The 27,114-nt window shown below is 40.4% G+C and overlaps 1 protein-coding gene across 2 annotated transcripts in view; it reads left to right on the top strand.

Annotated features, from left to right (window-relative positions):
- Positions 1-27,114, top strand: part of CCDC93 (coiled-coil domain containing 93) — a 94,242-nt gene that overhangs the window by 46,338 nt on the left and 20,790 nt on the right. Inside the window, exons 12-16 of one of the 2 annotated variants that reach the window (XM_045558609.1) lie at positions 13,315-13,428; positions 19,587-19,649; positions 23,662-23,735; positions 24,902-24,983; positions 25,977-26,048. In XM_045558609.1, the coding sequence (XP_045414565.1) occupies positions 13,315-13,428; positions 19,587-19,649; positions 23,662-23,735; positions 24,902-24,983; positions 25,977-26,048 (405 nt within the window). Of the gene's footprint in view, positions 1-13,311; positions 13,429-19,586; positions 19,650-23,661; positions 23,736-24,901; positions 24,984-25,976; positions 26,049-27,114 lie in introns of both variants that reach the window. The other variant, XM_045558608.1, reaches the window with a different exon arrangement.

Below are 27,114 nucleotides of genomic sequence, written 5' to 3'. Positions count from 1 at the left end.
AATCCTGTGTTTTAGAAAAAAAGATAGCCAGATAGGGCACCCACTGCTGTTTCTACAGGGACTTTTGATTTTTATCTTCAGACTTGTCTACTGTGAGCAGATAGGCTCTCCCATTATTATAAGAGGGAAAGCAGGCAGGCAGACCCTCCTTTGGGTGGAGGTACACCTCTTCTCCCCAGCCCTCTCCCTGCCTAGGAGCCCTGAGGCTTATCTGCCTTGCCTGCGCAGCTCTGCATTTTGCACGTCTCCTTCTGGGCCTCTGTCTCTTTATCTGCTGAGCTTTTTCTTTGTCACCCTTGACCAGTGATCTCTACCCAGCTCTGAAGGCTGCATTCTACATTCTGATATTTATCCTGGTCTATTCTTTGCTTCCATTCCATTTTTCTAGAAAAGAATGAAATTAGAAGTAATTTTGGAGAGGAGGCAAAGCCAAGTCTCTTTCCAAGGACATATTAAATATATACAGTTGATCCTTGAACAACATGGCCACATATACATAGGTTTTTTCCAACCGAATGCGTATGGAAACTGTAGTATTTGCAGGATGCAAACAAAACCCACGTACCTGGAAGGCCAGCTTTTCTTATATGTGAGTTCTTTAGGGCTGACTGCTAGATTTCAGTATGTGCAGATTTTGGTATATGCAAGTGATCCTGGAACCAATCCCCAATATATATAGAGGGACGGCTGTAGTTAAACTTCTCATGGAGAATTGGAGAAGGTTAAGAGTTCATTGCTTGATTGTCCTCATTGTTTTCTTTGAGTAGATCATATAGCATTATAGCTGATGGCTTATAAAATTAAATTGCCTTTAATCCTTTTCCCATATCACAGTTATTTTACATTTGCATATTATCTTGCAGTCTTTGTCCCCAGATATCCATAGTTGTGCGTGGTTGCAATCATCATGCGTGTCTAAAAGAGGCAGGACAGTGCAGTGGTTAAAAACGTAGCGTTTGGACTCATTGTGGTTTACATGTCTTCTCTATTTCCCAGCTACGTGACGTTGGCCGGTTATTTAAAATCTCTTTACCCTAGTATCTTCATTTATAAAATGAGAATAATATTACTGTTCTAGCAAGTGTTGTGAAGATTAAATGAGATGTAACCAAAATGCCTTGAACACTGTGCCTGGCACATTATAGCTCTTCAGTTAACGGTAGCCTTTATTTTCATTTTTATAATCTGCATTATTTTGGTCACATATCCTAAATGCTTTCCATGTTTCCAGCCTTCCTATTTGTTTTAATACCTATATAATCTACATGTTAATACAGCACAATTCACTGAACATTTACCCTTCTTACACTTTTAAGTTGTTTCCGTTTATCATTGTAGATAATATTATTGTGAAATCTGAGCAGATAGTTTCTGCTGAAAGGTTTCCAGGAGTTGGGGAATTAGGTTATGACTCCTCTGTGTTGCTTTACAAATAAGTTGTAACTATATAAAATGCTATCCATGATACAGGGAGCTTCTCATCATGCCCCCAACTCTTTCGCTTTGATTGTTCATTTGTCTACTTGGTATTTGCTATATAATGGCACCTTTTTGTACCACTGAGAGGATTGAAGATGGTTCTATGTAACTAAAGGTTACAGAGGTTAAGTAACTTATCCAGCATATAGCTAATAAGTTCCAGGTTTGAGTACAGGACTCTTTGTTTACTCTATTTTCTCCTGTGAATTGTCTGTTAATAGACTTTACTCATGTGATGTTTTCCTTGTAAATTCGAATAGTCTCTATTCTAGATTTAAATATTTTGTCATTGTGATACAAGTATTTCTCAGGTACTTTATTTTACTTTTGTATTGTTTTCCATTATATGTGAGGAATTTGTACCTAAATTGGTCAATGTTTTTCTTTGTTCTTATTTCCAAATAAGAGGTTCATTGTTTTTTCCACGGCTCTGATAAAGTAGTCCATTACATTTCAGCTAATCTATTATTATGTTTAATTCTTTAGCCTATATAGAGTTCATTTTTATTTAGTCTGAAGTATATATCCTAGTCTTGCTATTCCTATTCATTTATCCTAATATTGTTTATCAAATAATTTCTTTATACTCATTTTGAGACACAACTTTATTTTGGTGTTTTATATCTAATTTAAACTGTATGTGGCCTCCTCCTTTATTGGTTTATGCTTCTTTTTTTATGCAAGTTCCATGATAAAGTCATGTTTAGTGTTTTATTCTTATTTGCTTGATATATTTGCTTGTTATTGTTTTGTCAGTGACCCACAGCCAGAGGTCTAGTTGTGTTCAGCCAGGAACACCCCGTTGGGTATACTGGGTATATTGCTGGTTGTAGGGAGGGAGAACACATACCAATGGGAATCATGGGGCGTCTCAGTAACAGGGTGTTAGTGTAAATTTCAGTCTTGGTATAGATTTGGACTTGTGTTAGGTGATTTTGGGGAGGGTTCAAGGAAGTGGGGCTTTGCTCTGTTGGATGCTGTAAGGAGTAGTGAGCCTATGAATGAGTATCTAAGTAAATCTTATCTCTATGACATGGAGGGAATGAATCAAGTTTAAAGCTGTGTGTGGATGATAGCCAGTTTAGAGGGCATTTGGCCATTTTTGTGATTTGAACAATGTTTATGTTTTTGTCCATGTTCAGACATGATTGCAGACTGGTCCTGTTTTATCTTGATCCTTGCTCACAGTCATAGAGTGGCCTTATTTAGTATCAGTGTTCTTTGATACTGTGTATGTTTAACACCAAGGCATGGTTGAGTGCAGGCCAGCTCACAAGAACGTCAAGGCCTTGCTGATAGTAGTGCCAAGCTAGCTCTCAGATGTCAGGGGCCGCTTTTCTCATTCTCAGCTGTTTGTGTAGTCATCTATTGCTGCACAGCAATATTACTACAAATGTTATGACTTAAAACAACACACATTTATTATTTACAGTTCTGTGTGTCAGCAGTTGGGCACAGCTTGGCAGACTCCTTTGTGACTCTTAGAAGGGTGCAGTCAAGATACTGCAATCTCATCTGAGCCTCTACTAGGGAAGGTTTCGCTTCCAAGTTTATGTGGTTGTTGGCAGCATTCAGTTTTTTGTGACCTGTTGACTGAGGTCACCAGTTCTTGTTGGCTGTTAGCTAGAAGCTACCCTCAGTTCCTTGCCACATGGGCCTCCCCAGCATTGCTACTTACTTTCAACAAAGCCAGCAAGGGAGGGCATATCCTTGCAGGATATACATTGTTGTCTTATGTAATATAATTCCATACATGTAATCATGTATGTCCTGTCATCTTTGGTGTATTCTATTGGTTAGAAGCAAGGCATAGCTCCCTCCCACACTCAAGGGGAAAGTATTGGACAAAAGCAGGTGTGAACACCAGGAGACAAGGATCATGGGGCCATTGTTGTCCATCTTAGTTTGTTTATTTTTATTTTTTATTTCTCTTTTCCTCTTTCAACAATAATTTATCTTTTTTTTTTTTTTCTCAAATTGGGCTGAAACTGGTCATTGGCATTTCATCTCAAATAGATCCCATTACCTTCTCAGTAATATGCCTTGGAAATAGAGATGGGGTTGAGGAACATCCAGGAGAGAAGCCATCAATCAGTAGGACCTGAGAAAAACCTGATTAGGCTGAGATCAGGATGTATTTCTGCTTAGTGAAGAGAAGGGACAAGATAATTTTGGGAGGATAAAGTGTGAAAATGATTTTTTGACCAAGGAATAAATTGAGCAGTATGCCTGGTGCAAGTGTTTGGAAAGTTGACAGACATTGGGATATAAAAATGAGGTAAAAAATATGTGCAGACTTCTTCTTTCATTGGTAAAGTTCACAAGTTCTTTTAAAAGTATAACATGATAAATAATCCATGTATTTCAAAGCAAGTCCCTGAGATATGTAACTCAATTTAATATGGTTCCTGTTGAGTAGCAGGGAAGAAGAATGTGAAGAAGCTTCCAGATACATAATTCACGAGTGTCTGTAGGCTCTAGGCCAAGTTGCTCCATCTCCCTTTGTTTCCAAAGGGTAACTCCCTTCCCAGAATGTGCTAGAAGAGGCACCACTGTGCTTTTGTTGTTGGTGTCTAATATTCTCACTGCATCATAGCATTTATTTTTACAGGGAACAAGACTCTCTTACTGTGATTTACAGAAAGCTAAAAACTCTGGAGGCTCCCAACATATTTCCATCTTACAACCCCCTAAGCCTCTTTTAGGAGCCAGAAGAGAGGGAAGAAAGCTGGGCCAGGAAAGGTGCAAAGTCCCTAGAAAGGCATGAAGGGACTGTCCCTAATGCCACATGCTAGCTAACCATATACCATTTTTACCACTTTAATCCTTAATCTGCTAACTAAATCATTCCTTGACCAACATCTCCCTAAGATAAAATCTCAGAACATTTTGTAGCTTTAGAGGCACAATCTGTCTTGGGGATTTAGAATCTACATTCTCTGTGTAGGTGCTTTGTATACCATTATCTCATTTAGTTCTCAAGGTTTTCATTATTTTTCAATTTTAAAAAATTATCTCATTTAATTCTTCTAAGCTGCCTCCTCTGCCTTTGTCCATCATCATACTTACTCATATGCAATTGAAACTATCGTTTATATGACTACAGACCGTGTTTTCTTTGTAACCCTGGAGCCTCACCAAGTACCTGCCAATGTTGGTGCCCAATAAATGAGTATGTCATATAACTAAAGGTTACAGAGGTTAAGTGACTTGTCCAGTACCATACAGCTAATAAGTTCCAAGTTTCAATACAGGACTGTCTGATTTTGTAATGTGTCTCCCTGGCTAGGTGGAGCTTCCTTGAGGAGAGGCAAGGAATGGCCTCCTGTGCCATCCTTAGCATCTGCCTTCCAGGCTTTGCAGTGACCATGCCTCCTTAGGCTCTCTCGCCATCTGACGGCCTGCCCTGGGCTCCATGGAGGGAAGAGGCCAGGGCATACTGGGAATTAACCACAGAAACAAGAAAAGGTGAAAGTGGTGTGGCTCAGCCCAGGCACTCACACACCATCATACCTAAGCTGCCGAAGGCTGTGTAAGTTTCTATTTGGGGTATCTGAGTGGCTTTTCATGTCACTGGATAACTACATTATCATGTTCTTTAAAGAATCCAGCTCTTTAAAGTATAACATCCTAGCCAGAAGACTGTCAACATCTTGATCTTATTTCCATAGTGAGATGTATTTGAGATCATGAAGGGATTTATTTGTGGAAGGAATTTTTTTTCTTAATAAGTCTTGGAAATTTTCCTGCCCAGCAATTAAGAAATTCTGGCACCATTGCTTCTGACCTTTTGATTCTGTGGACCATTCTCTGGCAGTTATTCAGAAACTTTGCTATATCTTAAAGTCAAATCTTTCAAGAGCACCTGGGGAATCTCATTAGGTAATTAGAGCTTGGCTTTGGTCAAGGATGTGCATGTAGAAACACAAAGGAAAGGAAGTCTCTAGAGAATGCAGACAGCCACATTGGATCAGAGCAGATCTTGTCCCCCTTTGCTGTGATGATTTTTATTTCGTTTCATCATGGAACCAGCAGAGAAAACTGCCTCTTTTGATTGCAGATGGTAGGAACTCTGCCCAGCACAGTGGTATAAGCAAAAGGGAGCCTTTCTCAGCCATCAGAACTGGGAGTCCTAGGCACTCAAACAGCCTTGTCATGTCCCTTCACCCTTGCTTTGCTTGTCTCTCTGTGTTATCACCATGGAGGTCTGGCCACAGACTGTTTCAGTCTTGCTGCCCCCTCCCTGCATTAGTATATAAAATCTTAAGGAAGGACTCCTCTGTTTGGCATGGCTTGGGTCACAGATTTTTCCCCAGGAAATTTGTGTTGTTTTGGCCAGGAGTTGTGTTCTGTGGTTGGCAGCCCCTCCGAACTAGAGTGAGGGGGAGGTGGGGATTCCCCAAAGGAAAGGATCATTGTTGCTAAACTAAAAGTGGCTGGGCACACAGGGTGGCTAGTACCTCCACAAGGCCTTTGTTCTTACTAGGCCCTCAGGAAATTTATTTAAATTGGATGAAATTGACCCAAAATAATCAATTGTTAATACATATCTGTCCTCTTGAGGTAATTGCCTTCATGTTGTTATTTCTCTATCCTGCTTTGGTAACACTTTCACTATTTCCAATTAGTGTATGAAGGCTTTATAAAACATTTTTAAAGAAAATTGCTATCATTTTGGAGGTATTTTAAATCTTCAGCTTGGTTTCTTTTCTGCCAGAGAACTGACTGAATTGACCCCATAGGTGGGATTGATTTCTTCTTTCAGCAGACACCTATTGAGCACATCCTGCATCCAGGCAACATCAGTGTAGGGAAGGGATAGAGTGACACGTGAGTCAGGGATGCCACCCTGAGGAGCTCTCCGAGAGGACTCAGCCTATAGAAAGATAAATTACAGAATAACACAATTTGTATCCTCTCAGAGTAGATGCCAGTTGCTACTTGGTTTGTGTTGTCATTTGAAATGTCAGTATCTGCCCAAAGAAAAGTGGTTGACCTGACTGACATTGACCTTTTTTTGCTGGTAATAATCAGACAGAGTGGATGACATTTTAAATCCTACCTAGTTGGGGTGAAATGGAAAAAGGAAGGGCTTGGGACTGAGTGAAGATAACGCACTCCAGGGACCTTGCCTGGGTCAGAAGGTCACAGGAAGCTTAGCAGCCAGGAGACCCTGACTGCTTTATTAGAGAATCATGCTTGAGCTGGAACCTGTGTGATTTCTAATAAGCTTAGATATGAATGTTTCCAGTCCCATCATCCTGCCCTGCCTCAAAAAACGCCCTCCCGGGGACCTCCTGCCATGGCCACAGATGGAAAACCCAGGTTGGATCAGGAGGAGTGGGAGCCCCGGTGGGTGTTTAAACCCCTGGGTTCTGGACACTGCTTCTTCACATAACATAGTGAGTGTTACGCAAGCAATATCCTAAACCTCTAAACTTCTGGAGGGCCAAGACTTCATCTTTCATCTTTGTATTTCTGTTGCCTAATGCGTAACAAATGCTCAATGGAGGCTAACAGATGCCTGGAAGACTGTATAGAGACTTGTTTGATAGTCGTTAAGAATGATTCCCCTTCCTAAAATAGGCTCTTCTGTGATGTGGAGATCGTGCCTTGTCATCCCCTTCGTACTACTAACAAGGGCACTGTTTTATTTGTCTCCGTGCTGTCTCCCAGGACTAGAATGTTTGCTGTACCCAAGGGCTGGGATCATTATACATCCCTCATGCCTAACATAATGGAGTTTTCACAAACATTTGCTGATTGAAGGAAGGAAGAGAGGGAGAGGAAGGAGCAAGAAGGGCTTTCAAAACTCTTTTTTTTTGTGGCACAATTTGGGCATTGAGGAGAAGGTGGAGGTTACAACACCTTTATTTATTAATTAGTCAGTTTTGCCTGGCTGGACTGTGAAGGTTCAGAGTTAAGGTCTTTATCTTTCTGCACTTCCCCAGTGCCTACCACTGTGCTCCACACATAATAAGATCTCAGTACAGGGTAGTTGAAATAAGCCAATGAAGGTAGGGAGAGAGATCTAAAACTGTAATCAGAATTAAGATATTAAGGAACCCTGTAAATCTGGAGAGAACAAGGCTAGATGGTTTGTGTTTCCAAACAGCTCCAAGATTTCCAACATTCTGAGTGACTAAGCTACACAATGTATAATTACTAACCACAGAGAGAATAGTATCAGCCAGTGAATTGTCAACCTGGTGGTATTGTCTCAAGCCACACAGCACAACCTATATATTTCAGGGTCTTTATCAGTTTGCATAAAGACATAGGTATTAGCCTTGCCAGATTTGAACATCACTTAAAGCATCATTTGAGAAGATAAATGTGAACTGTTGCATTTAATTTCAGAAAAATCAGTCATACCAATTCACAGTTTGGTGAGGATGCCATCTGACTTGATAGTAGTTTATGGGAATAAAAGTGAGAGGTTTTAGATCTTGTTCATGCCTCCTAAATGTTAAGTGCACTCTGAGCAGGGATATTGTATTGCTCACCATGGTACCCAGAGCAAAGCCTTAGACTTAGCAAGGCTATATGATTAACAATCTTTGAAATCTGTGGAATTTCATCAATGGGCATCAAGAATATTGAAAATATTAGGTGGGTGTGGTGGCTTCTGTAGGCCCAGCTACTTGGTAGGCTGAGGTAGGAGCATGGCTTGAGCCCAGAAGTTTGAGGCTGTGGTGATCTGTGATCACATCACTGCGCTCCAGCCTGGGCAACAGTGAGACCCTGTCTCTAACAAAAAGAATATTGAAAAGAGCATAGTGTATTTGGTTTCATTGATGGAAAAAGAGTGTGGATCAGGGAAAGTGGATGATCCCATCCTGTCTGCAGTGGTCACACTTTGTCAGCAGTGCTTCAATAGGTCACTTCAAACTAGGCTGTGTCCAGAGGATAGCAACCAAGATGGAAGTACCAGCATCTTGTTATAGAGGGACAGGTGGAAGAGGCGTGGATACTTATGGACCAGTTGAACTGTCATGTGAAAGAGTGGTTAGACTTAATCTCTGTTGCTTTGGGGATGAATGGGCATGTTTGTGTGTGTGTGGAGGGGGGCAGTGTTTGAATGAGTCTTTGCAGATTTGATTCTGCTGTCGTTTTGTTGGCTTTTGTTCATATTTGAATTTTTGTGTGCTTTTGATTTTTGACTGTGAGCCCATATTCCTTTGAAATGTATCTGTAGGAATTCTTTGAGGCATAGGGCTGAAGCTCTCTTCTTTTAGGGAGGATCTTCTGCCAAGCTCCTGGGAGTACTTCAGCCCGGGTCCATTTTATATCTAGTCCTGACTTGTGGGTTTTTTGGACAATCCAGGTATAGTACGTGAATTTAGATCGCAAAACTACATGAGGGCCAATCTGTTGTCACAAAATCTCAATGAAGATTTTTTCCCTGTTACACCTGTGTCAAGGTTTATGTGGGGCAGTTGTTACCAAATTGTAAAAATCAAAGTTTGTGATCATTTGGTTTTGGCTCAGCGGAAAAAGCCAACTCCCACAGTACACATAACCTTCCTGGATTCCCACCTTTTTCTTTTTTTTTTTTTTTACTTTTTGCCTTCCAGAATTTCTTAACATTTTTGTTACCTCACAGATTTAAAAAAAAGAAAATCAAAAATAAATATTTTGTATTATCTGTTTACTTGTTTCAGTTGAAGGATCAGTCAAGGTACCAGAAATTAAGTCTCTCTCTTCAGCCTGGAGAACTTCTGGTACCCTCATGAGATAGGGATTCTTTATTATTGTGAGCTTAGTGACCATATTTTGGTGGGGTATGGGGGTGATATAGGAGAGATCCCTGTATTAGGAAGAAAGTTGATGTGTAGATAACCTTTTGGGTCTCTTTCAATTATAAAAGCATATAGTTTTAGCTGAAATAATCATTTTTTTGTTTCTCTTAGAAATTTAACATTTTAAACTAGACCAATATTATTGAGTGACATTTAAATCTGTTTCCCCTAGGAATGGAAGTTGTAAATATCTGTCAGTTATTAGAAAACATTGAATCTGCACTAGAAGTCATCTTAATCCACAATGTGGCTTTGAAAGCACGTTCTTAATCTGAAATTGTTGAACAAAATTAGATTGGCACTTTAGTACTCACTCCAGTGTAAACACAAATGAAATATTTGTAGATGGTTGGCGTTCTTTGACAGATACTGCATTTCACAAGTAGAAATCAGTTCAGGTGCCCCAAGACTTAATTTTTTTCTATCAAGGATTTAGTATAAAGCCGCCTCTTTTCTTCTGCATCTGTCCAACTCTGTCTTCTTGTTGAAGATCCAACTTGGTCATCTTCATCTTTCTCTGTCATCCTAACTTTCAGTAAATGAGCTGTTGGATGTGCCCTCCTGCTTTAAGGACCTGTTTCTGCCTTCATCAGCCTCTTGGCTTTGAGGAGGGTATTTGAAAGAAATAAAAAATTTAGAGTGTTTAATAAAAAGTATAGGTGAAAAATGGAGCAGTCACCTTTCCACTGACTAAGTTAAAAACTCTCTTCATTTCTGCTCTGGAATAACCTATTTTATCTGTCCAAAAATATCTTCCCATTAAACAAAGCAGCTTCCCATATCACTATCTCTAGACTCAAAGATGAATAGAGGAACTCAAAAATTTACATAGAACATGGACGTGCGCATGTGCACATTATTCTCCTTAATTAGACTAGGGAAATGTCAGATATGGAAATGGTACTCAATATGCCAATGTTTGTATGCATTAATGATTTTTAAGTGTGAATTTAAGGGACTCCACAGAGCACTGAAAATTGTTACCTAGCAATAAGAGAAAGCATTTGAAAGCTTATGATTGCTTGGAACATATACCATCATGACAGAGGTTTCTGTAGAGACTTTAGGATTCTTTCCATGCACTGCAAGTGTTTTCTCTCTGTTTATACGGTTCTCTGAATCTCTGGTCCAGTAAAAGAGGAGAATCAGAGGGAACTTTCCTGTCTCAGTATTATATAAGTGATGGCCAGCCTTTTGGTGGGCACACTCTATTGACTGTCTATTGGCTGTCCCAATCAATAGGTAGATTCCCAGTCTGTGGGTAGATTCCAAAGTGATCCAAGCTCCTTAGATTAAAATGGTGGTTCTCAACATTTTTAGTTTCAGGATGCATTTAAAGACTCTAAAAAATTACTGAGTACCTAATAGCTTATGTATTAATTCATTTACAAATAACAATAATGAACACATTGCATATTAACATCAAAGCAATGATATCAAATGTCATGTGACATCTGGAAAATTTCACTGTATAATCATGAGAAAATGAGAATAGAAAAGGCAAATAACATCTTAATATTATTATGAAAAGGGGTTTGACCTCACAGACCCCCTGAAAGGATCTTAAGGGAACATGTGACTCAAAATTCAGATCTACATAGAGAGATAGCCAGCCAGCCTGTAAATCATCTTTTCTGATATCAAGTTAGCTTCTGGTTTTCCTGGGAAAAGTGTTCTTGTAAGTGAAGTTCGAAGGTCATAGTTTTAAAACAAAGCTTTATGTGTGCGACATATATACTAGTAGAAGAGCATGGAGGCTGCATACGGAATGCAGTTTTTATTCTCTTGGTACTTTGGCCATAAAAGCAATTGATCAGCAGGAAAACCTGCTGGAGTTGGAAGCATCATCGCACCTATGCCAGAGCTTCAGAACAGAATTGAGTGAGTGTACTCAGTTCCCACAGACTGAAAGAAGTCTGGCAGGTGAGTGATACATGCATCCACTGGAGCCTGCCTGCCCACATCTCAGTCTGGAAGACAGACTGGCAGCTGGAAGAGATCAGGACACTCAAGAATAATCCTCACGTCAAACACAGAGACATACCATGTGGGGACTTCCAGTGAATGGGGAATTAGTTTTGTTTCAGATATCAATAAATCATGAATAGAAGGCTTATGTAATTCTGCTACTAAAGTAAACTGCTCTGAGGATGTGCCTGTGACACTTTGGAAATCAATGTTAAGGAATCTAAGTTGGATGTTAAAACCCAAAGCTGAAATTAGCTATAAGAAAAAAGCTATTAAATATATAGCATACAAAAGTGGACAAATTAGTAACAGTTCAGCGGGATCCAGTCAAAGTGGAGGAGATATAATTAGTTGATTATAATGCTGTTTCTGACAAGTGATTTGGAAATAAGCAGGGGGATGGTCTTTTCTCTTCCCCCCTCTTTTTATACCCTCAAATAATTTTGAGAAATAGTTTCTCCTTTCCCTTACTACAGGTTCTGAATATCTTGATGTATCCAATATTAATTTTTAAAAGTTAACTCTAATTCCCAGAAATCTTGAAAGCTGAAATAATGTTGGCATTTACAAAGTCCCAGGTTTCAAGGCTACATGTGTTGTAATAGCAAATGCTTAGTTTTTCTATTTTCTTTATGGCCTTCCAACCCACAAGATAGAAAATGATGTTCCTTACTATTTTATGCAGTCATACCCAGTGGGTTGTTTCCTAACTCTGGAGTTGTTAGGCAGCAGAACACTCATCATCCATTAATAATGCTGCAGAATTATTCAGAGAACTCCTTAACCAAAATAAATGGTGGTTATGACCATCCAGTTTCTCCTCCTCCTCACTTTCCCATCCCTTTTCCCTATGGGTAGATATTCCAGACTTTCAAGCTTCTCCCTCCCCAAACTGTTAAAACATACTGGGAAAGTCAAATACCCAAATAATTTTGTTGGACTTGGGCTTAGAATCAGTGATTAGCTTGGAGTTGGGGTGCTTACGGTAAAAAAGGAGATATGGTTATGATGGGTGTTTAGCTGTTTAATAAAGCTGTCTATGATCATCCAGAGGTATTTTAAGGACACTATTGCAGCAGGGTCCACCTTCTTATTTCTTTTTCCTGGGGCTTCTCATTGGAGTCTTGAGGGTAGTGTTTGTGTTCAGTGTCAACACCAAGCTGCTTCCTTCTTTATGAAGTTTCTTTTTCTTTCTTTACTTGTTTTTTATTATTTTTTACAATTTTTTTTTTTTAATTTTTAGTAGAGATGGGGTCTCACTCTTGCTCAGGCTGGTCTCAAACTCCTGATCTCAAGTGATCCTGCCACCTTGGCCTTCCAGAATGCTAGGATCACAGGCCTGAGCCGCCATGCCAGCCCCTTTACAAAGTTTCTACAGGACTCTGACTCTCCTGGGAACTGTTGCAATGTCCACCACATCACCCCATCCAGAATTCTGTCCCTCAAACACCTCCAGTCCTGACAATTGTCCTCCATTCTCTCCTCACACATTTGCAGAACTTTCCTACCTGGCCTCTCTCAGCCACTTTTATCCCTTTCAAATCTATCCTCTATTAATGCTAGAGACAGAAATAAGAAATGTTAAAAGAAAGTGGGACCACAGATGCAGGGAAATTAGTTGGGAGACTCACTTTTCATTATAAGTGCTTCTGAGTGGTTGGACTTTTTAACTATATTTTATGCTACTTTGATAAAAGTGAATCAATTTGTCATTCTTGATAACTCCAGAATGGCCCTATGAAGTAATTACTATGACCATGTTATTCCCCTATTTAAGACCCCTTGATTTAAGACTCTATTGCCTATATGACATCAATATCACAGTTACATATCCCTGTGCTTTTGCATATGCAATTCCCTCTACCAGGAATGTACATTCCATTGATAGGGGTTTTGTTATTGTCTCAGAATCTCCTTCTTTGAATTGGGCCCTGTAGATGCCCTGGCTTGGTGTAACTGACTGCCCATTAGTGTTTTACCCATGCTGAGCAAGGATTGATTACATGAACCAAGGTGAGCTAATTAAACCCTTCGGATTTGCCCTCCCTTCTTCTTCCGACAGCAGTCTGAGCTTTCAGCTGAAGAAAGTCCAGAAAAATTAGGAACCTCCCAGCTACATCGCCGGAAAGTTACTTCCTTAAACAAGCAGATTATGCAGAAGACCAAACATCTTGAAGAGGTCGGTGTTTTCTTTTTATAATTTTATTCAAGATTTTTGTGATAGATTGGGCAAGGGAGATTCCAGAGCATCCCTCAGGCTAATCCAGCTGCCACCTGTTTTTGTAAATAAAACTTTATTAGAATGTATGCACACCCATTTTTTAAAATAGATTTAAGGGGTACAGTTGAACTCTGTTACATGTATATATTGTATAGTGGTGGAGTCTGGGCTTTTGGGGTACCCAACACCTGAGTAGTGTACATTATACTCCATGGGTAATTTTTCGTCTCTCACCTCCCCAAAGCTCCCCCATCTTGTGTCTCTAGTGTCTATTGTACCACTCCGTATGCCCTTGTGTAACCATAGTTTAGCTCCTACTTATAAGTGAGAACATGCAGCGTTTATTTTTTCATTCCTGAGTTGCTTCACTTCGGATAATTGCCTCCATTTCCAGCCAAGTTACTACAAAAGCCATTATTTCATTCTTCTTTTTGGCTGAGTAGTACTCCATGGTGTGTGTGTGTGTGTGTGTGTGTGTGTGTGTACACACAACATTTTCTTTATCCACTTATTGGTTGATGGACTCTTAGGTTGATTCCATATCTTTCCAATTGTGAATTGCACTTCAATAAACATATATTAGTACAGTTATCGTTTTGATGTAATGATTTCTTTTCCTCTGGGTAGATATCCAGTAGTAGGAATGCAGGATCAAATGATAGATCTATTCATTCTTTGAGAAATCTCCATAGAGGTTATACTAATTTACATTCCCAACAACAATGTATAAATATCCCCTTTTCACCACATCAGCACCAACATTTATTGTTTTTTGACTTTTTAATAAGGGCCATTCTAATTGGAGTAAGGTGGTATCTCATTTTGTATACCCATTTGTTTACATATTTTCCGTGACAGTTTTCAAGCTACAATGGCAGAGTTGAGTAGTTGTAGCAGAGACCATGTGACCTACACAGCTTAAAATATTTACTATCTGGTCCTTTACAGAAAAAGTTTACCAACCTCTGTTACAGAAGGTCGCAGGGCAAAAGTAGCACTAGTTCACAAATATTTACTGAGCACTGCTGTGTGCTAGGCACTGAACTAAGCTCTGAGGATGAATAACGAACAAGTTATGACCTCTGCTATCAAAGATCTTAAGGTCTAATAGGAAGACATACACTAAACCAATATATTATACTCATCATCATTTAATTGTGGCTGTGATAAGTGCTTGAAGGAGAAGTCTCTGGAGCTGAGAAAGTGACTGATAGGAACACCTGACCTAGCCTCAGGTCACAGGGGACTGAGATGGGAAAGATGAGTGGGCATTCCTGGGCAGGAAGTCTGTGTGGGAGGTGTGGAGGACTTAGGTGAGGACTTACGGAACAACATGAACACAGAGCAGAGAACGGAAGAGTCTTGGCCAATTTCTGTTTTGTAGCTGGAGAGTCATAAGTGAGGTGATTGGGCAGCAGAGTCTGATCAAATAGGACCTTCCAGGCCATGTTAAGGACTGTGGAAGCCACTGGAGGGTTTAAGAAGGAGAGGGGCATGATCAGAGTAGCATGTTGCTAAGACTGTTCTGTTTGCCATAGGAGGATGAATTAGCTGGACTTGAGTGAGAAGGGGTTCAGGGAGAACCACTGGGAAGCTGATGCAGTAGTTCAGACATGGAATGCTGCTATTGATGGCAGGGGAAATGGAGGAAACTGGATCATTTTTTAGAGAGCTGTAGGAGATGGCATCCTGTAATAGTTGGTGACAGATAAGACTATTTTAGAAAGACCTTCATATATTTGCCCCAGAAAGTAGACATAAGAGAAAACTGGGAAATTTGACTCAGGAACAGTCATTGGATTATAGAAAGTTGTTATGTGCTTCAGTTGCATTGGCAGTAAGATCTAATTAGAAAAATACACATAGTGGAAGATTAAGGGAATGAATATGGCTTTCTGGAGATTCACCAGTAGTTTCTATAACAAAAGATTTTTTTAAATGGATGCCAGTTGGCATTTTAAGCCTATTCAGTTTTTATTCTTTCAAGTCCTACATATTCAAAAGATATTAACATATCAAATGGTCCTGCTCAATCATTTCTCGTGTGAATTTGTTCTACTAGAATTTGTTCTACCATGGCTGAACAAACAATAGGTTGGTTTTGCCAAAATGCTCTGGATTATAAGCAAAGAAGGGTACAAAGATTGACTATGATTTGGTTTCTGTTTGGTTATTTGTTTAAATGTTTTAATGAGTTCTTAGAGAGTATAGTCTCTGACCCTTGCTAGTGATAAGAATGTGAAAATGATTGGCTCAAAAAGTATTCATCACAGAATCAGGATGAATAGGAATCAAGGATGACCCTTCCTTATTATAATGTCTTTATCCTTGAGGGAGGATAGTTTTGAGCTTATTGCAGACTCCAGGAGCTAGAATATCTCAGTATGAGTGCATGTTCACTTCCCCCTATCTAAACTTGGGGAGAAGGAATGCCAAGCCTCATTCTAAATGGCAGTCCCGACACATTCTTGGTCCAGCTGACATTCCTCCCTGACTCTTGAGTCTCTTTTGCAATTGGTTCAGAATGTGTGTGTACCAAGAACCTATTCTTTTTCAGGCATACTGCCTGACATACAGTAGACTTTCAATAAAAGACAATAGTCATTATTGCTATTGGTAATATAATTAAAGATGACCAGCTTGTGCAGTAATCTCTAGCCATGTAGTTAGGCCAAGTGAATGAGGTAGAGAGGAGAGTCTTGCCCCAGGATCACATAGCACATGTGATGAGGGTTCTCAGATGATAAAAATGCACCTAGAGAAGTGGCTTCAGGATGAAATGAAAATATAAACATGAATGCAATATAAACATGAAAGCTTTATGAAAGTGTAAAGGACTAAAAGATTAGAACATTTCTCAAATAAGCCTTGGTATTAATGTTTTTTAAAGATTAAAAACCAGCATCAGTATTTTCTTGAACTTTTTTTTTCCCCAAAAAGAATGATTTGAGCTGTAAGAATATATATTTTTTTTTCCAGGTAACTTGCTAGACCCATTTTAATTTGTTTAATCAAAACAAACAAACAACAACTGTACCCACTAAACTTTGTTACTGTACCTAAATTAGCCTTTCTACAAAATGTTGCTCACCCCTAGACTAGCTGGTCTCCCATAATTCTTTCCTATTCTGATAGTCTGTAATTCTGTCTGCCAGAAGTCACAGGGGTGGCATACAGCAAGCCTTGTGTGTAAGAATCCAGTTCTCTTGAACTTCAGTTCCAGCTTTCTCCTGGTCTGCCTCCCTGGCTACCTCCTTCAACCCTGTGCATCCACCTCACATTCATCTTTGGTGGACACTGAATAGAGTATATATTCTGTGTGTACACACACGCAGGTATGCCAAACACATTTTTTGTCTCTATCAATTTTCAAATGCTTTGAGCATTTTTTTAAATTATAGGGATAAGCTCAATATAAATTAAAGCAGATAGTATGGGATTATATAAAGATACAAACAAGTAGAGCAAGCCACTATTTGTGTCTGCTATGTTTCTTGGTGAACCTTTTCTTAGGCCTTTGCAAAACTTATATATGCCCATTCAACTGGGGAGAGTGAGTTAGTGTAGTTACAAAATCGAGCTTGTTTTTCACTTATTCTGTCACAGACATCTCTCTATCAGTAATAGTAATGGCAAGTGCTTTTTTATTGCTTAGTAAGTACTATTGCTTTTCAAAATTAACTCATTTGGTTTACACAACATTCTTATGAAAGAGGTACTATTATTATGCTCATTTTACAAATCAGGAACCATATACTAATAAGTAGTTTGCCTGTAGTTACACAGCTTGTCAGTGAACCAGGATTTAAGCATATAAATCTAACTCATTGTTTTTAATGACTGAATAGTGTTACATAGTATATATGTAACATAATTTATTTAACCTGTCCCCTATTCATGGGTATGTAGGTTTTTCCAGGGTTTTCTTCCAATTGCAAATTTATGCTACCGTGAACATCTTTGTGCAAATATCTAAGTTTTTCTATGAGATAGACTTTAGGAAGTAGAATTGCTAGATCAAAAAAATACGTATTTTCAGTTTTGCTAGAAACCATCACATTGTTCACCAATTATTTTACCAATGTACACTTCTACCAATAGTATATGAGAGATTCTAAACTCTTTAAATTCCACAGCCTCTTTTACATGGTGATGCCGGCAGAAAGCAACTGAGATGTACCCGTGGCCTTGGTGATCATAACCGTGGAGGGGGTATTAGTCCTACAGAGAAATAGGAGGAAGGGTAGCCACCAGGGAAGGAATAATGAACATCTCCTGGTCCGGTAAGGGAATGTGCTGCAAAAGAATAGAAATGAAGCACTGCTGGTAGACAGCTGAGAAGAAACCTGAGACTGAGGAAAAGAGCAATCCAGAAAGGAATTATTAACCCTGAGCCCACTGATGAGGGAGCTGATTCTCCTCCCATGGGCCTCCCCTGGGCCTGCCTCTGCCCCAGCTCTTCTCATGCTTTAATCCCCCAGTCTAGCTCCTTGAGGGCAAAGACTGTGTCATGTTCGTGTCTTTCTCCCATATACCTCATTTGAGCAGAGCACTGGGTAAATACTAGGTGAATGGGTGGGTGCAGGCATGACAGGTGGGCAGCAAAGTGGGTGAAACAGGTGAGAAAACCCCAGGACCCTTTCCTGGAGCCTTATCTTAGTCTGTTTGGCATGCTGTAATAAAATACCTTAGACACGGTGATTTATAAACTTCAGAAGTTTGTTGCTTACAGTTCTGGGGGCTGAGAAATCCAAAATCAAAGCACCAGCAGATTCAGCATCTAGTGAGGACTCACTCTGTGCTCCATAGATGGCATCTTGTTGCTTCCTTACAAGGTGGAGAGAGGAGAGGGAGCTCATTCTAGCCCCTTCACTTATCTCGTTCATGAGGATGGAGCCGTCATGTTTTAATCACTTCCCAAAGGCCCCATCTCTTGATACTGTCACATTGGGTATTAGGTTCTAACATACGAATTTTGGAGAGACACCAACATTCAGACCATAGCAAGCCTCAAGAGTTAAATCACTAGGATTTCAAGAGAAAGCTAAACTTTCTCCAGAAGTACCCTCATCTACCAATTACACAACAGGTTAATAAAAGTTCTCATTGCACACATGGCTCCCTTTGAAAAGGGAGATGCCAGAGCCCACCTGCTTCCTCAGCAGCAAAGCAAAGGCAAATTGAGTTGGCTTCTTGATAGGCCTTGTTGGAAGTATAACCATTCATCAGTCATAAAAACAGGTAACTAGAAGTACGATTTAGGAGTGATAACTTCTGAAGGTGACACAACTCTTAATAGGCTACTTACAGGCTCAAGGATGAGGCAAAGTATTTTGAAGTAATCATTGATATATAGGTTAAAATTTCTCCTTGTTAATTTGTACCTGGGTAATAACTAAAGAGTTTGAAGGTGGTTTTCTGCCTGTTCCCCTTTTCAAATATAAAAATGGATTAACCCTCTGAACATTTAGAGGAATGCTTTCAGATTTCTAAAAGTTAAAAGAAAACACAAGGAGATACCTTTTTAGTAAGCAAAAGGGAATTGACATTTTTGAGATGTGAGTTTATAGTTATGTAACTTTGAACAGTAAAGGTAACTTCATCTTCTTTCTCTTAGTGTTGAAGTCCTGAATCCTTTCTTCTATCTGGCATTGTTTGCCAACCAGTCATATTCTATGCTAGAATCTTGAGTGCTGAAATGTAGTTTATATTCTGCAAACAGGCAAATTGGTTAACTGAATTGATTGTAGCCATACAGAAAAGTCAAACCTGAATTTGGATCCTGGCTTCTTCAGTTATCAGCTATGAGACTTAAGTAATTTAGCTCCTTTGAGTCTTTATTTTCTCATCTGTAAAATAAGAAAAATGCCTTTTTCCATTGAATATAAAGATTCAGTGATCATACAATTTATGCAAAATACCTAGAACACTGCCTGACATGTACTTGGTGTTAACATGAGGTTTTTTTTTTTCCTTTCATTTGTTTTGGGCCATCCATCTAAAATTTTCTCATTTGCTCAATTTAAATCTTTCTGAGCTTCCATTTTCTCATCTGTGAAATGGAGATACTATCCACGATAGAATGAGAGCAAACATCTTTTATCTTTTATTTACAGCTGCAAGCAAGTCATACCAACCTGCAAGCCAGATATAATGAAGTAAAGAAAACACTGACAGAGGTGAGCAGTTCTCCATTCTACGTGGGCTCTTGTCGAGAGTCATTTTTGACCTGCATTACTAATGGAATGTGGAGGAGACGTGATCCTATTCTCAGAGGCTCCAGTCCATTTGAGGACATAGGACACTTACATGGTAGCGCGTGAGCTATGCCATCAGTTTATCCACAGCGCCACATTCAAAACCATCGGCAGTTTTGGTGGGAGAAGTCGCTGTGGGCTACGAGGGTCAGGAAAGGCTTCCTGAGGAAGGAAGGCCTGATGGGCAGGGCCTGGGGTGCACAGAAAAGAACTCACAAGGACACTCACAGTGAATGGCCCCTGCTCCTTAAGCAGCAGGTTATATAATAGCTCCCAAAATACTGAATCCCTTGAGTGTGAGAAAGTTTCCTTTGAAAGACAAGAAAACTCAGAGTGATAGTGATTCGTTGTTGAGAATTTCCAGTTAGCTCCTAGGCCGAATGCGGGAGGGGTCGCAGGAGGAGAAGGGCTGTGGGTGCATTTAAACCAGTGATTCAGTTTCTAGTCCAGGTTGCGAGTGCCATCTCACATCAGCATATAGCGTTGCTCACCTCCCACTTCTGATTGCCTAGGAAACCAGGCGAGGAAAACAGATATCTCTGATGCCACATCTGTCACGAAGAGGGTTTAGCTATTTCTGTCCCTTGGTTTCCACAGAAAGCTGTCCTCATCCAGACCTGAGAAGCGCTCTTTTGTTGTGATTTTTGTGCTCGGGCTGTAGCTATACTCTGGAAGGGCCTCATTGTGAGGTCCCTACCTGATACTTTCTGGACCATTTGGAAACTGGAGTTCTTCAAAGATTTCTTTGAATCCACAGCAGTCCCTACTTTTATAAAATTTCACAAGACATTGCCAGTTTAAAATTTTTGTTTCTGTAGCGGTATGCAGCACTTAGTTTGACACCTTGCTATAAACCTCACAAAGCTTTTTAATTCTGACTTGGACTGTTTTCTTTAGTTATTGTCAGAATGTTTGAAAAGGGCAGGCACAAGTATGGCCAGTAAAATAAAATTTTTTCTTCTTTTTTTCCTAAAGATGCCTGCCTTTCCTTTGGACAGATCAGCTTCTTTTACCCTGTTCTGTGACTATATTCTTTATAAATTAGATGGTAGGGTTGGGGGAGGGGAATCCTTGCTGCTGTATTGCTTTTAATAATACAGAGTCTTTGGCAAGAAGTTTGCTAAGTCAGAGATCTGTCTTTGTATAACAATCTGGAAGAGACTAAAGGTAAAGCATCTTGATATCAATTTTCTAAGACATTTATATGGCTTAGGATATAAATTCTAAGTGGCTGTAAAGTAGCTTTTTGTACCAAACACAAAATCAAGTATTTGTTGAGCCCGTCTCATGTGCTAGAAAGGTGGAGAGTGTGATTTCAGTCAGTAGTAAGACCATCCTTAAATAATAACAGCAGCCAGCATTACTATGTGCTGGGTGTGGTCTGGGCACATCACATGTATTAGTCTGTTGAATCTTTACAGCAACCCTAGCAAAGTGCTGTTGTCATTCCTATTCTGCAGCTGGGGAAACTAAGGTAGAGAGGCTAAATAACTTGCCAAAGGCCATGCAGTAGGATGCCTGGATTTGAATGTAGGCAGTCAGGCAACAAAGCCCTCTCAGAGAGCTTACTGTCTATTAATAGTAGGACAAGCAAACTAATTCCCATCTAGAAAAGTGGGAAGTTATCCAAAACGTAATGCTGAACAATTTCTGAAGAAGCTTGGTTTGTTCAGCCTGTGAGTAAGTAATGACCTTCATCCCTGGACCTGGTCTCCTTATCTATTCAAGGCAAGGGTTGGGCAGAATGAGCATTCAGAGCCCTTTCATGCCAGGGTTCCTGGTTTTAACCTTTTTACCAAAACCTGCTCTTCCAGGATAACCTAGTGGCACTGGAAAATAGGGAGGACTTGTATCTTTTCAGCAAATTTAGGAAAAGTGAAATAGGGCGTGGAAGGTGGCAGACAGGTGGCAGCTGTGCCTGACACCTCTGGAGGAGGCTGCGCGGCCACTTCAGGAAGCCCAGGAGACTGGGTAGCCCTTGGGTCAGCAGCATGGGCTGCCAGGCTGTAGCCTGTCCACTGTGTAACTTCAGTGATTACAACTTTAATTTCCTATGTGTGAGACTGACTCTTTTTAATATATGCAGTATTCTCTTGTGTCTCTCTAAGGGCATTAATTGGACCTAATGTTTTTCTGGTTCTGTAATTTTCTTCAGATCAGAATTCACTTGTTGAGTTATCTTTTCTGTTTATGTCTTTCTTGAAATGTTTGTTGATTCTTGGGTATGTGCACATCTTTGATTTTGAAATTTCTGGTTACTATCTCTGGATGCTGTGTCCGTTTTTTGCAGCCTGCTTCACGTGTTTATTCTGGAAGGGTGCTGCCTACCCTTTGGTGGGATCAGCCAGTGGTAACTGCTAGTCTGGGTCGGGGAACTCCCCCATTTCTCCTGGGTATTGCCAACTATCTGGGACCCTGCTCTGCCTCTGAGATTTAAGCACCAACTATGGGGCTTGAGGGAGTCAGGCGTCATTGCTTAGCCAACCTGGCTCTTCCTAATGTAGATCCCCAGCCCTGCAAACCAGTCCTTCCTACCTCTGCTCACTCCACATGGCATCCTCCTCAGCCATTCCTGTCGGCCAGCCATCTTTGTTGTCCTGTGAGGTTAACTCTCGTGTTCTTGTCTGGATTTGGGGGGTGTTCCTGGGGCAAGAAGGGGTTGCTCCAACTTGTGCTTAGTCTGGCTATTTTCTTTCTTTTCTTTTTTTTTTTTTTTGGGAGGGGGAGACAGAGTCTCACTCTGTTTCCCAGGCTAGAGTGCCATGGCATCAGCCTAGCTCACAGCATCACAGCAACCTCAAACTCCTGGGCTCAAGCAATCCTTCTGCCTCAGCCTCCCAAGTAGCTGGGACTACAGGCATGCGCCACCATGCCTGGCTAATTTTTTTCTATATATATTTTAGCTGTCCAGATCATTTCTTTCTATTTTTAGTAGAGATGGCGTCTCACTTTTGCTCAGGCTGGTCTCGAACTCCTGACCTCGAGCGATCCACCAGCCTCGGCCTCCTGGAGTGCTAGGATTACAGGCGTGAGCCACCATGCCTGGTCCAGTCTGGCTATTTTCAACTAGAACCCTTGGAATTTTTTTTCAAAACTTTTTTTTTTAACAGGTAACACATTCACATGGTTCAAAATTTAAAAAGTACAAAAGGTGTAGCCCTATAACCCAATTTTCCAGTTACCCACTCCAGAGAAACCAATGTAACCAGCTTCTTTTGAATCTTTCTAGAGATATTTTATGAATATGTAAGCAATTACATGTATTTTTTATACATGTATACATTCAACATTTACATTTCTTTATACACTTTGGAAGCATGCTGTGCTCATGGTCTTGCATCTTGTTTTCTCCACCTTACAGTAGATACTAGAGAGCATTGTAAAAGAGCTGCTTTTTTTAAGTAGCAGCTTAGTATTCTATTGTATGCTGTAACTGCATGCTTCATACATTAAAATCTGAGTTTAAATTTCTTTTTTTAAAAATCCTTATTATCTGCCTCAGAAAAAGAAAGTGAAATTGTTCAAGAAGTCAAAAGTTTTAACTGTACCATTAACATCCATGATAATGGTATTCTAAGATTTAAGCCTGAGTCTGTCCCATGACCACTTTTTATTTCCCCCTTGCTACCAAAGGCAGCTGCTCTTGCTTTTGGCTTTCCATCCATTTGCTGCAGTGATTTGAAACCATTGCCAAGGTTTTTCTAACCAACAGAATGTGTCTGGAAGAGTCTGGTTTTGACCTTTTCAGGTTACCTCTCCACTCCCATCCCATTTCTCTGCTCCATCTGTTTTCTCAAGGCACAGCCAAATGCAGTGGGCTTGGCCACCTATCGAAAGTGGGGTTTAGGTATGAGCCAGAGGGAAGGAGGATGGGAGCGCCCACTCTTCTATCCTACCAAGTCCCTAGCAATGATGCCTCCATTCTCTCGTGCAGCTGAAGAGTTATAGTGAGAAACTGGACAAAGAGCAAGCAGCCCTTGAGAAGATAGAATCCAAAGCCGATCCAAGGTAAGAGGTTGCAGCATGCATTTATTTTCCCTTTGAAAAAAGGTAACTTTGCCAATACATGGTGGTTTAATTTGGGGACAGGACAAAACAGCCAAAGGCTATCAGTTCGGGCCCCTCAGTTCAGTTCATTTCACATGCCCATCCATACAGTGGCGGCTCTCTGTTGCTCAGGCACGTTCTGAAATGTGCCTGGGTTGCCTTGAGTCAGCCACCTTTCTCCCAATTCCCCAGAAGCATCATTTTGTTGTTTGCTTTTCTGTTTTTAAAATCAGTCATACCTTTACGGTGCAAAAAGGGCATATGGTGAAAAGTCTTCCACCCCATCCCCAGTCACCCAATTCTCTTCCCTGGAGTCCACCAGCGTTACCAGTTTTTTAACAAAACATATATCCTAGGGAGAACAGGTGCAGTCTTTTTGTTAAGGCATAGCTGCTGTAGTTCTGTTTTGTTTTGTTTTGTTTTTATATTTCCATGTAAAATTAATTGTCGTTAGAGGAGAAGAAGCACTTAACATTTGACCTTTTTTGCTCCAGACTGTTTGAGTGGTAAAATCTCCTAGGTGTTGCTTATTTGAATGAGATTGTAAAATCACAAAAAGTTTTAGGCACAGGATGAGCAGTTCTGGTTAGATGGACATTTTTAACAAAATGTACCCACAAATTACGTGGCTCTGTAATTAAAAACTTTTCTTTCATGATTTGGATCAAAGTGCTGTCATATATTTGACATTTTTATTTTTAAATTAGTGCTTTTAATGGCATTAAGCAACTTGTTTCCTTTTCAGAATGGATATTAAAAATGGTTTTCAGTACTATATATGCCCTGAATATAGTTGAATAATTGGTATCATAAAATATATCTAGTACCTCTGAAACTCATTGATGTTTCTGTAGTTGACATTTTAATTCTAGAATCCATAATGTTAGTTTAGAGCTGGCCTGATGGTCTTGGGCATATAAATGAATAATAATGTCAGTTAAATCAATGGCGTTATCCTTTGTGGAGAATTCATCAGAAATTCTTGGAGGAGACAAAGAAAATTAAAAAGAGAGTCCTTTTATTTAGCTGGGGACCTGGTTTTTGCTGTGATTCATAAAATGATAATGGCCTGCCATGTGTTTTTTTTTGTTTTTTTCTGTTTTTTTTGTTTTGTCTTTTTCCTTCAGTATTCTGCAGAACTTGAGAGCACTTGTAGCCATGAATGAAAATCTGAAAAGTCAGGAACAGGAGTTTAAAGCACATTGTCGAGTAAGTGTTGTTTAGCATCAGCAAACAATCCAGGACTCTTATAAAATCTCTTGGTGTACTTCCCCTTGTCCTGTGGTGGCATCCTATCCAAGTGCAGTGTCCAAAGTAGATTCATCGAACAGTTACATATCAGCTGTATAAGATGAGTAGAGCACTATGGTAGGTAGCCTCCAAGGATACTAGAAGTTAGATTAGTATGAATAACTGTGTGCCAGACCTCAAAATTGAGAGCATAGTCTAGAAACAATGTTATCTAATTTACAAAGGTCTTTGAAAGAAAAGTCTTATAAAGTTTTTTTAAAAAATACATCATATTTTGTTGACATGAGCTTTGTGAAAAGAATAACATCGCACAAAACCAGGGCTGTCCTGGAAACCTGGGATGTCGCTGTGTCCTGTATACAAGCCCTGGCTCCTGCCATCTGGGAACTTGTAGTCTAGTCTTGGGGGTGATGTGTGTACAGGTGACTGAAGTGGGAGGCAGGAAATGAGGCTGGGCAAGTCCAGTGTGAGATCCAGTGGAGGAAAGGCCACTCCGACACAGGGGCCAGCAGGAAACTAATTCTTACTTCAGGGCCAGGGAGGATGGCAAGTGGAGGAGGGAGTTCCAGGTAGCTCCAGGCTGGAAGGGCCTCGGGTATGGTGGACAGGTGGATAAGGCTGAGGCCTGCTGCGGGGAGGAGCAGATAAGGCTGATTGGAACTAGGCACTAAACCACTCTCATTCATTTCAGTTCCTAGTGATTCCTGCGCACCTCACTGGCCCTTTAGAAAGAAAGGTCTCTCCTGACTGAGGTACAGCTGTCTGTATCCTCCTGAAAAGAACTTTCCCAGGCTGAAAATTGGGGATCAGTGCAGCCAGCTTCTAATTGGCTTTTTATCCTAGCATAAATTCATGAAATGTGAAAATAAGATTTCTGGATCAAATAGTTAAATAAGTGCATCCAGTTGCTAGCTTGTTCAAGTTCTGTAAATGTTCCTATCGCTTATAAAGGAGGAGATGACACGGCTGCAGCAGGAAATTGAAAACCTGAAAGCTGAGAGAGCACCAGGTGGAGATGAAAAGGTAAAGGCTCTGAATTAGTCCTTGAGACTGTTGGGTGCTATTGTGACGTACACAGTGAAAGGATTTCTAGAAGACTAACCAGCAACCAGTCTGGTGCTCACTTAACCTGGTCCTGTAAATACACATCTCTCAACTGTTTTCCTCCTGTGATTTTCTTAGATTTCTACCCACCTCCTTTCTCTTCCTTCTGGGAGTAAAAGGGAGCAGTGGATGTGAAAGGCAGCAACCCAGATAGGAATTACCAGATTGTACAACTCATGCCTCTCTCTCCCTTTGGGGCGATGTTTCCAGGAAACGTCTGAGCTCTGTTTCCTATTCAACGTATTCTTTAAAAGTTTCTTCCTGTTGACTCATTCTACTCTCCTCCTTTCCTGTGCAGGGACATGCCCCCTTCCCCAAAGGCAATAATGAACTTGAAAAAGGAGAATGGTGTCTGCCCCCTTCCCAAAAGGGAGCAGTGAACTTGAAAAAGGAGAATAGTGTCCGATTTAATGTTAGAGCCCCAGGATTGCAGGAGCATTCTGGGTTTAGGGAACACTTCTGATCAGCTGGTTCTTCGAACAAAGGACTTGATCTTCCAAGGAGCTAGTGTGGATTTCTGTCAAATGTTAAATCAAAAAATAAGGACAGGAAAATAAAGTCTGTTTCTCTCACCAGATATGATTATAGGGATTCCTTTTTGTTTTCACTTCTCACACTTCATTCAAATCTTATTTTCTGAGGAACCCTGTGACTAGAATGCAAGAGCTAGATGTGATCTTAGAACCCATCGTTTGCAACCTCTCCCCTGTAGAAACAGGAAACTTGAGGCTCGGGGAGGGGAAGAGATTGTCCCAGCCAACCAGCACTAGAGCCCACAGAGTGCCCCGCTGCCCGGCCCAGCACTCTGCACTGGACTGTGCCCTGGCTGTACAGGACACTGCCACACCAGCAGTGAGCAAAGGCCTTGCAGGTGTTCTTCCCTGTCATGACTGGTTGTGTCATTTACATCTGTGAGGGGACTGGCATGGGTGAAGGGCAGATCCCAGGAAAGAAGCGGTGTTCTGAGACCATCGTCACACAGCCT

This window comes from Lemur catta, chromosome 8, assembly GCF_020740605.2.
Source record: "Lemur catta isolate mLemCat1 chromosome 8, mLemCat1.pri, whole genome shotgun sequence".
In the NCBI taxonomy this organism is placed as follows: domain Eukaryota; kingdom Metazoa; phylum Chordata; class Mammalia; order Primates; family Lemuridae; genus Lemur; species Lemur catta.
Note: the sequence above shows the minus strand (reverse complement) of the source record. Positions and strands in the feature narration are given on the sequence as shown.